General features: G+C 37.9%; 1 protein-coding gene across 1 annotated transcript in view; it reads left to right on the top strand.

Annotated features, from left to right (window-relative positions):
• Nucleotides 1-12,267, top strand: part of LOC127648410 (growth factor receptor-bound protein 2) — a 42,933-nt gene extending 30,666 nt beyond the window's left edge. The window contains exons 3-6 of the mRNA XM_052133077.1: nucleotides 3,324-3,421; nucleotides 10,434-10,556; nucleotides 11,075-11,243; nucleotides 11,876-12,267. Of these exons, the coding sequence (XP_051989037.1) occupies nucleotides 3,324-3,421; nucleotides 10,434-10,556; nucleotides 11,075-11,243; nucleotides 11,876-12,061 (576 nt within the window). The 3' untranslated portion in view covers nucleotides 12,062-12,267. The remainder of the gene's footprint in view (nucleotides 1-3,323; nucleotides 3,422-10,433; nucleotides 10,557-11,074; nucleotides 11,244-11,875) is intronic.

Here is a 12,267-nt window from a genome sequence, read left to right as displayed (position 1 = left end):
TATCGTTGTCTTTTGGATTTAGCAGTGCTTCTTAGAGAAGCGTAAAAAGCTGTTAGTGCCCTATATGCTTTAAGGATGCATCAGGGAGAGGACTACGCAATCAATACTCTCGCTCTCTCGCTCTCTCCTCATGTCTTTGATGTGTGGGTTCATTCGCTCCAGTTTGCAGGACGTTTTCAGTGCTCCAGTGCAGCAACAATTCGGCCTCCTACGTTTTTGGCCGTGCACCCACTTAATTCCAGTTATGAACATGCCAAGCTATATACGTGAGTCAAAAAAAGAAAATCATTGTTTCCAAAACATCGTGAGGGGGTATGAAGTTTCCAAGCTTCTTAAAATGTTAGGTCTATTGTTTAAGTTTTGAGGTGTAGGAACTGGAGATGGGTGATATATCAGTTATATATTGCAATGATTTTGCTGGCAATATAAAATTGCCAGCAAATAAAATTTGCTATATCACATTCACATTCAGTGTTATTCGGCTGAACTCAGTGGTGAAGCTGCTCAGAATATGAGCTGTTCAGACAGTTGGAGTACAATAGACTTAAATGAGAAATACATTTCCAAATTTAACGTCTTTCCTGACAAAGCATTTTAAAAACCCAATGCTTAATCTGTGAAATGCTGATGAGATGCAACGGCCAAATACCTCCACCTAAGGGATTGTTCACACCAAACGCTTTTGCAACCATCAAGTTAACCATTTGTTTTGCTATGTAAACACACGCTAGATGAATGTCTTTGATTGTTCCGCGCATTTAGTTTAATTAAGCATCATGTGCTGGTGTGCTTTTTTTTTTTTTTAAAGATGCCGTGGAAAGTTAAAAATATATTCTTTAACCTTTAAAACATATCTTGAGACACCTCCCCTCTGTTAAACTGTATTTGTTGTGCTGCGTCTAGCCTCTTTTAGCGCAAGAATGCAATCTGTCCAAAGTAATCATCAGTGTTTGGCACACATCCTAAAAGTCTTAGCATTCAAATGTGCATTTTTCCCCTTAATTCAACAAATATTCGAATTTTAACTTGACGGCACTAAATTATTTATTACTATGTATTATATTGATGCATATTAAAGGGATAGTTCACCCAAAAATGAAAATTCTCATGCCATTCCAGATGTGTATCACTTTCTTCTGCTGAACACAAATTATGATTTTTAGAAGACTATTTCTGCTCTGTAGGTCCATACAATGCAAGTGAATGGGTGCCAAAATTGTGACACTCCTAAAAGCACATAAAGGCATCCTAAAAGTCATCTATATGACTCCAGTGTTTTAATCCATATTTTCAGAAGTGATATGATAGGTGTGGGTGAGAAACAGTTTTTAAAGTCCTTTTTTGCTTGAAATTCTTCTCCATGCCCTGTAGGGGTCGGTATGCATGAAGAATGTGAATCACCAAAAACACATGAAGAAGAATGTAAAAGTGATCTATTTCTGACTCACCTGTCATATCTCTTCTGAAGACATGGATTTAACCACTGGAGTCGTTTGGATTACTTTTATTTTGCTTTTGGAGCTTCAAAATGTTGGCACCCATTCACTTGCATTGCATTGTCCAAAAGAGCTGAGGAATTATTCTGAAAATCTTAATTTGAGTTCAGCAAATAAAATAAAAAAACACATCTGGGATGGCATAAAGATATGTAAATTATGAGAGAATTTTTTTTTGGGGGTGAACTGTTCCTTTAATTACATTAACATATGAGTGCACATTAATAATTTCATGTCATTCTTGAATCAATATATTGCATAAATGTACAAAATAATGTTTTTTCTGATTTAAAAATAAAAGCCATGTCAGAGCAAATGCATGAGTGCATTGAGGTACAGATGTAAATGAGGTAAATGTGTATTCAAAACGCTGCAAAGTATTGGACTTTGAGCTAAATCACCCTGGTAATATAGATGGACCGATAATCTGTTTGATATTTTTAAAACTATATTTACACTTGTCTACTTAATCGGTTCTACAATATGGGATTTAGCAATTAAGTTGGACACCAAAGACTTGAAATTTCAAAAATGAGCAACTAAAACTAGTTAAATTAATTATTTGTAGACTGTGCACAATATTCGTTTTGTAAAGCAATTCACATTTAGAGGTTAGTGATAAATGATTATGTCATTGTGCATGAAAGCAGAAATACAACAAGAAAAAAGTAATTTATGCATATTGGTTGTTGGACACTTTATCACAAAAATATTCAGTATCGTATAGGCCATTAAAAAAAACATCTATATTCTAGTAGTAGATCTATACCTAGTAGTAACTGTAGTTGGTTGTTATTTGGTTGTAGTTGCCACTAATGTGGAGCATCATGCATTCTTTCCAAGCAGAATTCAATAGTAAATGTGAACCAACCAGGTGTTAAAACCACATTTGAAAACCACCGCCATGGTTTTCTGTTATCATCTTTTTGTTACAAGTGGAAAGGGCATCACATTGCCAGTCCCAATAGAGCATTTAGTGGTTACTCTTTGGGAGTTTAATGTTTCCTAACCTGTTTTTGGCAAATGGTCCATCAGCAGTTCTTTATAGTCTGACTGACTCTTTTTCTTCTCTTACTACCCATCGGTCTCTGCACCGGAAGGATGTCGCTTGCTCTGTTTCCTCTAAACCACAGTTCCACAGTTCTGAGTCTGTTCTTTGGCAGATAATTGGTCGCCCCACCTTGCCTTCTACATTTGAATGCTATTGAAAGGGAAGTTGCCCATCAACCAATGCAGAGAAGCTGACATGCTATATAGCAAATCATATCTGACCAAATCGTATCAAAATGGACTATATTTGACCTTTTTGAGATATCTGCATCATCTGATACTTGGTTTCTGGGTTTACTTGGTTGTAATTGCCATCCCTGCTGGAAATTCTTAATTTACTTTTTGTAGTATCTGGAACTAGACCATAAAATTAGACTTTGTGCCTTTTGATCAGAGTGGTGGTAATGGGCTATAAATAGTTCTCTAAAACCTAATCCGACAAAACCACAGTCCGGAGATATTTTCAACATCCAATCAGAGTTAAACACATCACACACTCATTCGTCAGAACAAAGGTGGATTTTGCTATAGATGTTAGCACGATTGCTCTTGCGTTACACTTTCACAATGTGAATGCGCAGATGTTCAAACCACCTAAACTAATTAGGCATTCTTAAAGGGAGGGTGTCACCCAAAAATAGATCCTTTCATCTTTTATTCATCCTCATTTTGTCCTATTTAGCTTGCTTGCTTATTATAGGACACAAAAGGAGAAAAGACGATTGTATGACTGATCGTGTCTTCACAACCGAAAATAATCTTCTTTTTAAATTGCAGGTATTAAATGAAGAGTGTGATCAGAACTGGTATAAGGCAGAACTAAACGGCAAAGACGGTTTCATTCCAAAGAACTACATCGAGATGAAGGCACATCCGTAAGTATGAGATATTTCAGCCAATGTACCGCTTTTGTTTAATATCTATTCTTGAGAATGGGTGGTTTGAGTTACAGTGCTGAATTGTGCTCCTTTCGCAAAAATGGTTTCTATGATACAAGGCGCCATCTTTAAGTTCACTCTTTGACTTCAGCTCAAGTTGTGTTTGTCTCAGGCAAACACAGCTCCAAAATGGCTTATATGTGAGAAACGCTCCTGGTGTGCGTTGCCATGCATTGCACACGTTTCGTGATTCTGCTAGTATTATCAGGAGGTGGTGGTGGCGTAGTGGGCTAAAGCACTAAACTGTTAATCAAAAGGTTGTTGGTTTGATCCCCACAGGCACCACCATTGTGTCCTTGAGCAAGGCACTTAACTCCAGGTTGCTCGGGGGGGGATTGTCCCTGTAATAAGTGCACTGTAAGTCGCATTACAGTAAAGCTCCCTGATAATTTACATTTACGCATTTGGCAGACGCTTTTATCCAATCACATTTCGAGATCTCAGAGTAGGACAGCTGGTTTAAAGCACAGATTATAAAGGGAAAACCTGACGGTATATGTCCTTTTAACATTCAGGGATTCAAATGTAATCACCGGGAATCCTGATGCAAGTCTAAAAAAAAATAGAATATTTTTTTTCATAGATTAAGTAGCTTTGCAGTGCTGTATTAGTAATATTGCCACCAAACATGGGGCGGCTGTGGCTCAGGTGGTAGAGCGGGTTGTCCACTAATCGCAGGGTTGGTGGTTCGATTTCCGGCCCACACGACTCCACATGCCGAAGTGTCCTTGGCCAAGAACACTGAACACCAAGTTGCTCCCAATGGCATCCTAGCACCTTGCATGGCAGCTTGACCATCATTGGTGTGTGAATGAGACACAGTGTAAAGCGCTTTGAATACCGCTAAGGTTAAAAAGGCACTATATAAGTGCAGACCATTTACCATTTATTTACCAAACAGCATTGGGAGCAGCTTTCAGTCTCTGTAGCTGAGGTATTCCTTAATTGCAAATGAAGATGAAGACCATATTTTCAACATTAATAACAGCCTTGTAATTAATATATAAAACAATCAAACTAAATAACTTCACTTTGATTAAACAGTTAAATTCTCCAAGCAAGTATTTAACAACAAACAAAGACAATAACACGTGCGCGTCTTATATGTTTGCAAATACGCAGGTGTACTTTAGCTATACTTCTAGGCCTTGAGGCTGTCCGGCGAGCTCTAATCTGCATGTTTCAGTAGGTCTAATAACAGATTTGACTCTTGTGTTGACTTGAATCAGGTCACAGTTTCGAGAAATCTCTCTGTAACCGTACCTCCATGTATATTTTGCATAATTTCCTCTTTTTGTGAGCTTGCTTTTCATGGGAAAATTTGAAATGGTCTTTTGATATTAACTAGCTTGAATCATTTCAGTCTTTGTACCTGGTCCAATTTATCCTTGGGTCATTTATCACAGTACCATAGAATTAGATTGTACAGTTGCAAAGAAGGAAACCGCTCCGGTTTTAATAAATGAATAACGTTTGCTTCGTGAGTTGGAAATGAAACCCACAAAATGGCACAGTTTGACTATGAATGCGTTAATACCCTGAGAACTGAGCGTGACTGCTGTGTGCATTTTTCCTTTCCCTTTTTGATTTGTAACTAGCACCAAATAAACATGGCCAAAAAAAGTTTTTTTTTTTTAAGGGCAATACGTTTTCCTAAAAATATACATTATGTCCTCGTATGGTGGCAGCTGGACCAAGTTGTGAAGTGTTAAAGAATACCAAGCTATAGAAAGTCCGATTTTAATTTGTATTATGTTTCCAGGAGTGTTGTTTATTCATGTTTTCAATGTGTAAGGAAAAGCACATAGAAAAACTATAGAAATAAAAAGTATTTGACTTTTATGTTACAATGTTTTTTCTACTTTAGCAACAAAATCTCAATGTTCTCTCTTTGCACTGTCAAACAAACAAGTGATATGCAGTTTTGAAGCGTTTTACCAAAGAAATTATCATAATTAATTCTGAAGTAATGGTCAGCATCGTCCAATCACTGCCAACCATGTTAAAATAAAATTATACATTTATAAAATCCATTATACAAATAAAAAATCTGAATCTGTGTACTGATTATCATTGTCCCATGTCTGCAAACCATGTTGAGTGGTCCAAACATCATCTGCAGCTGGAAACTTTTGGTCGGACGTTTGTAATGAATGCACTTGGCTGCATAAGAAAGCTAAAGCTATAGGATGTTCCCTTGCTCCCTACTTAGTTCACTAAGTTACTAAAAGTTTCCCATGAAAAGCATCAGGATGTAAGCTCACAAAAAGGGGAAATTATGCAAAATGTACACGGAAGAACGGTTACAGAGAGATTTCTCGAAGTCAAGAGTCAAGTCAAGTCAACACAAGAGTCAAATCTGTTATTAGACCTACTTAGTGAACTTAGTTCACTTAGTGCTGACTCAGAATAGCTCAAATTTTTCATCATTACTCCATTAAAAGCCTCTGAAAGCAACATTTTTCAGCTATTGGATGAACCCATTGATTCTCAATGTGATGATGCACAAGAAATATAGGATTTCTAAGGGAAAATTAGCCCTATAGTCCAGGTCAGTGGTCATTGTGTTTAACAGTGTGCCGTTGCGTGATAAATTGATCCAATTTTCAAAATGGCATATCAGTTGAGACTAAAGACTCTAGTCTTTTTACTCAAACCGGTTTCAATGTAAAAACGTTTTCAATTTTTTTTACTAGATGTAGTTTTGTTGGCGTTTCTCTCAAAGACAAACTCTGCTGAGATCAGTGCCATGTTGTTTTGTCACATGACTCGGTGCATCAAAAGTTGAACCCTTTACTGACAGCCCAGTGTGTCCTGAACTGCGACAATTTGTTTTAAATCAAATTAAATGATTCATAGCGTGTAGTAGGGATGTAACAGTTTCAAGGTTTCACAATATACCTCGGTTTTATAACGGACGATTATCATACCGATGAAATATTCTCATTGATGTATTGCATGAATATAAACACAGATTTTTTTCAGAACTCATTTATTAATTTTAATTATGGAATTTGTGACATTTACAGCATCATATAAACTTGGCGAGATAAAATAAAAAAATGTAATTGTGCCTTCCTCACGTTACCTTCGACTGTCACTCAATTTTAAAGGTGACATGCAGGTGTCGTGACTGAAGCGCATCAAGAGCACATCAGAAGTGCGGCACAAGCGGAGCGCAGCATGAGCACATCACACAGACATGGTTACCCAGTCTGAAAAGTGTTTTGCTAAAAAGGAACTGTTCAAACGGGAAATGCTTCAAACCTTAAACACCATCTCAGTGAGCACCACCCCACGAAATTTGCAGAGATGATGCAAGTGGAAATAGAGTATACAAGATAATAAATTATAGCCCCTGTTTCATTAAAAACACCAGATTCAATATAGTTTTACATGTTATGTAATGACTAGTTAGGCTAAAGTTATGCTTATGCTTTCTGTCACATTCACAAATGCAGCAAACGGTTTTAAGCACTCGTTCAACATTACAGCGTGCCGCTGTGAGTGCAGCGCAACAGTAGGCCAACAATGTGTTTGATAATACTACTAATATGTTTTACTTGTAAAACCTAGCACTAAATAGGGTTTACAAAGTGTATGGCTTTTGGTGTGCAGGAAATTGACCATATTGGGCAAAATGCCAATAAATAAACTGCAAATTAATAATTAAACTAAATCACAAATGCGACAAATGCATATCTGAAACGTCAACCTAAGCAATAATCATTACACATTTTTACAATTCAATTTCATAAATTATAAAATAACAATAACAATAAAAAAAAATTACATTATCATCTGTCAACTGTTGCAATAATATATATATTTTTTAAGTTTTTATTGTTTTATCTGTTGGTGGGTTTTTTCTCTGTCGGATTAAGAGTGTCCTGATGTTCAAAATCAAAAGTTTATGGATCAACATTTAAGAAATCCCAAATAAAGTTCAAGAATTGGTTATAACTGAAATATATTTATCTGTGTGTTTATCAGACATATTTCATAACCAAATATTAAACTGCTATTAATATCATCAATGCAACTCAATACCGTGATACCGTATTACCGTGGTCATTTTTGTGATTGTTATCATACCGTGAAAATATCCACCACTAGCATATTGTGAAGACACAACACACAGTCCTCCTGAAGGGCACAAGGTTAAACCATAGAAACCCCTTTACCAATGTGGGATTTGACCATGCAAAATTCTCTGTCACAATGCTAGGGTGTTGTGGGTGGTTGCCAGGGCGTTGCTATGTGGTTACTATGGTATTTTGGATGGTTGCTTACTGGCTCAATTCAAAGGAGTCACCTCCAAGTCTATGGTATATTTATCCATAGACTATTTTACTATCCGCCAGGCAAAAATCATACATTTTATTGCCTAGAAAAGTTATTGGCAAGCCAAAGGATTTGAGGTTTTAATTATGTCCGCAGCACAATTGGCACAGGATGAGTTACAAGTAGTTTAAATTCATGATTAAGGATTTGAACAAATCCCCAAAGCCAAGAATGAGCAATATTAATAGTGATGCTTACCACTAATAAGTTTCTATCATCTTTGAAATTAAATATCTTTTTCAACCTTGAGATTTGTAGTTGCTACTGTTAAAAAAGCAATTCTGGTTCTTTGTTTTGCAATTAATTACTCTCCTTTTTCTCTCTGATCATATATATATATATATATATATATATATATATATATATATAGCATCATAGAGTTTGATTGTCATTAAGTGAGAGAAACAAATCTCTGTTTCCATTGTGACCAATCAGTTGCCAAAATCATTTGTTTGACATTCCATCCCACACCAATGAAAAACTCTTCTTAACCCCATAGGACAAATACACAAGATTGCCCAGGTTTATGGTATGGGGAGGTGTCTCTTATCAAGACAGGGAATGTAAATCTCTGTCTGCGTGTTTGAATGGAGAGAGACAGTTGTCAAGCTAGATGCGGCAGGCAGATGGTGGTTGAGTGGAACTTGCCCTAGAGTGCTTAAATGCCACTTCCTGGTCATGTACTCTGTGTTTGTGTGTCTGTGGCTTGTGTAGTCCACATCAAAGTGGACAAGAAAGATTAGACTGGTACAGTGGAAAGACAACAGAGATAGACGGTGCTTCTATTGCTAGCTTTATGTAATAGGGCCCTCTGGGAGACTGTGGTATTATGTCAGACTTCAGCTAAGTGAATGAAGTCTATCATGAAGCCCTGTGGCGTTAGATTACATATTGTTTTGGGTATTTTGAAGAGCACATCCATATCATCCATACAATTACACCACTACTAGAAGTAATAGACATTAAAATGAACCCTATATTTAATTTGTCTCTAATGAAAATGACACACTTTGAAGTTCTAGAAGCACACATACAGTTGAATGAATTATAAACTGGCTTGTAAAAGAAAGATCAGCTCATTGTATTGAAGTCTATAAGAAAGACAGGCAGATGTGTCATGACTTTTGGCTTCTTATATATATATATATATATATATAACCAGCAAATCACCAGCTGATGTATGTTTTTTGTGAATGGATGATAGGGGTTCACATACATGCTGGGTGGAATGAAGCAGTTTGAGTTGATCTTCTGTGCTGATCGCCGCAGCTGATATTCGTGATGATCGTCTTCGCTGCTTTTCTGTGCTGATCAACTCTCCTGCTCTTCTCTGCTCCTCTGCTGATCGGTTTTGCTTGTCCTCCGTGCTGATCATCTTTGCTGATCTCATGTGCTGATCATCTCTGCTCTTCTTTTGTGCTGACTGTCTTTGCACATCTTCCATGCTGCTGTTTTGTGCAGATCATCTTTGATCTTCTGTGCTGATCTTCTGTGCAGATCATCATGTGCTGATCATCTGTGCTGATCTCATGTGCTGATCATCTGTACTGATCTCGTGTGTTGATCTCCTGTGCTAATCTCATGTGTTGCGTTGTGTGCTGATCATCTCTGCTCTTCTTTTGTGCTGACTGTCTTTCCACATCTTCTATGCACATCTTCTTTGCACATCTTCCATGTTTTGTCAGATCATCTTTGATCTCATGTGCTGATCATCTGTACTGATCTCATGTGCTGATCATCTGTGCAGATCTCATGTACTGATCTCATGTGCTGATCTCATGTGCTGATCTCGTGTGTTGATCTCCTGTGCTAATCTCATGTGTTGCGTTGTGTGCTGATCATCTCTGCTGATCATCTCTGCTCTTCTTTTGTGCTGACTGTCTTTGCTCATCTTCCATGCTGCTGTTTTGTGCAGATCATCTTTGATCATCTGTGCTGATCTCATGTATTGCGCTTGTGTGCTGATCATCTGTGCTGCTCTTATGTGTTGATTTTCTGTGCTGATCTGTGCTATCTCATGTGCTGCGCTTGTGTGCTGCTCTTATGTGCTGATCATCTGTACTGATCTCATGTGCTGATCGTCTGTGCTGCTCTCGTGTGTTAATTGTCTGTGCTGTTCTCATGTGCTGATCTTCTGTGCTAATCTCATGTGCTGCGCTTGTGTGCTGATCATCTGTACTGATCTCATGTGCTGATCGTCTGTGAGGATCTCAAGAGCTCATCAATTGTTCTGATCTTTTCTATGCTGATTAAATAAGCACATCAACAGAGCTGATATTCAGTGCATGTGTTAACTGCTCATTTGGCTTTGTCAAACAGAAAACTGACATCTCATTTTCATAAGCTGCTCCACATGGCACTAATGCAATGCAAATCATCTCTTATCTCTTTTTTCTTCTTCTTTCTTGCTTAAATGTAAACTAGTGAATATGTCATCTTTGGCTGATTTAGTAAATTATTAACACCCTGACTGCTCTCTGTACTTTTAGCATCTGGCCATCACCACCTCTTCAGTCTTCTGTTTTCTTCATTGCCTTTGACAGTTCTGGAATATATTCTGTGTTGATGCTAATGTTTATGTTTGTGTGTGTTCTTGTGTTCACAGGTGGTTCTTCGGGAGAATTCCGAGGGCCAGAGCAGAAGAGATACTCAACAAACAGAGGCATGACGGAGCGTTCCTCATCAGAGAGAGCGAAAGCGCGCCTGGAGACTTCTCCCTTTCTGTCAAGTAAGTAGATTCACAAGACAGCCTTCAAAGCGACTTTTGGAATAATGTCCATGTAGTCTGCAGGCTTGATCAAAGTCAAGTGTTTAACCCCCTAAATGCTTAAGTATACTTTGGTTTACCATTGGCCGCTATGCCACGCCAGTGCGCATGACCAAAGTCCCATTCAAGGCAAGTCAGTCCACTCAGTGGTCATCATAGGAACACTGCCGAAACACTAGTCGACTAGTCATTCAAACAACCGACAGTCAATTGTGAAAATTGGTAGATTTGCGCATACATACTAGATAGCTTTTAGTGTTTTGTTAGAAAGAGAAAATCTTTTTTAGTATAATGTTATCAGAATTAGAATTTCAAGCATCTGTTACTTTGTAATCGCTAAAATAATCGTGTAAAATCTTATTTTTAATTGTAATGAAATTTGTCGACTTGAATAAAAATAAAGACGTTTTCATCCACATTATGAAGTTTTTATTATCGGTCATGGAAAAGTGAATATTTAAAGAGTATTTCTTTTTAAGGTTTGGCAATGACGTACAGCACTTCAAAGTGCTGCGTGACGGGGCTGGAAAGTACTTCCTCTGGGTTGTGAAGTTTAACTCTCTCAATGAGCTGGTGGACTATCACCGCACGACTTCCGTTTCCCGAAACCAACAAATCTTTCTACGAGACATCGAGCAGGTGTCTCAGGTCTGTATGCTAGTTTGCACTTATTAAATTTTTTTAAGCCTCATGTGTACAATTGCAGTGCCGAGCTAACTTGTTCCAGTTTAAATTAACAACAAAGAAACCATATGTATAATATTCATTAAAACATTCACAAATGTAAGTGGCCGTAGTTAATATGTAATTGAACATTCACTGAATGTTTCTGAAGCAAGTGCTATTCAATAAGTAAGGAGCAATTTATGACCAACCTTTGAATCATTGAAAAATAATGGACACACCAAAGTGGTAATCAAACGTTTGAAAAAATGGTCTGCACTTATATATAGTGCTTTTTTTAACCTTAACGGTTTTCAAAGCACTTTACACTGTGACTCATTCACCCATTCACACACACACACACACACATACCAATAATGGCAGAGCTGCCATGCAAGGCGCTAGCAGAAACAGCCAGAAACACTGAATAAATTGGCCGTATAAAGTTGAAGAATGTCCCATAAACTCAATTCCAGACGACAAATATTGCTTATTAATAATTGAAAACCTGTTGGTCAGGTCTGATGATTTTTCATACCATGACATTCAAAGAAACTGTACTGAACGGGTGCCATCTTCATGTTATTTACACGTTTACATTTATTGTTTATCTGCAGCATCCAACATACGTGCAGGCACTGTTTGACTTTGACCCTCAAGAGGACGGCGAGCTCGGCTTCAGACGTGGAGATTTCATTCAGGTCCTGGACAACTCTGACCCCAACTGGTGGAAGGGCGCCTGTCACGGCCAAACGGGCATGTTCCCACGCAACTACGTCACGCCTGTTAACCGGAACATGTAAAAAGAAAACGAAGCAATTAGTAAATCAATTGTCATTAATGGCCCCTAACATTCACATACAATCAGACTACCCTAACTCTCCCCTAGCAACACCCTTAAAGTCCTGTGAAATCCAAAGTGGTGCAGAAGAACGGAAATCGTGAAAGAAAAGGAGGAAAAAAAAGTAGCGGAGAGGCCGGACGCCCCACCTCTCCCATGGTGCCTGGG

The sequence above is a fragment of the Xyrauchen texanus genome, chromosome 8 (assembly GCF_025860055.1).
Source record: "Xyrauchen texanus isolate HMW12.3.18 chromosome 8, RBS_HiC_50CHRs, whole genome shotgun sequence".
Classification (NCBI taxonomy): Eukaryota; Metazoa; Chordata; class Actinopteri; order Cypriniformes; family Catostomidae; genus Xyrauchen; species Xyrauchen texanus.
Note: the sequence above shows the minus strand (reverse complement) of the source record. Positions and strands in the feature narration are given on the sequence as shown.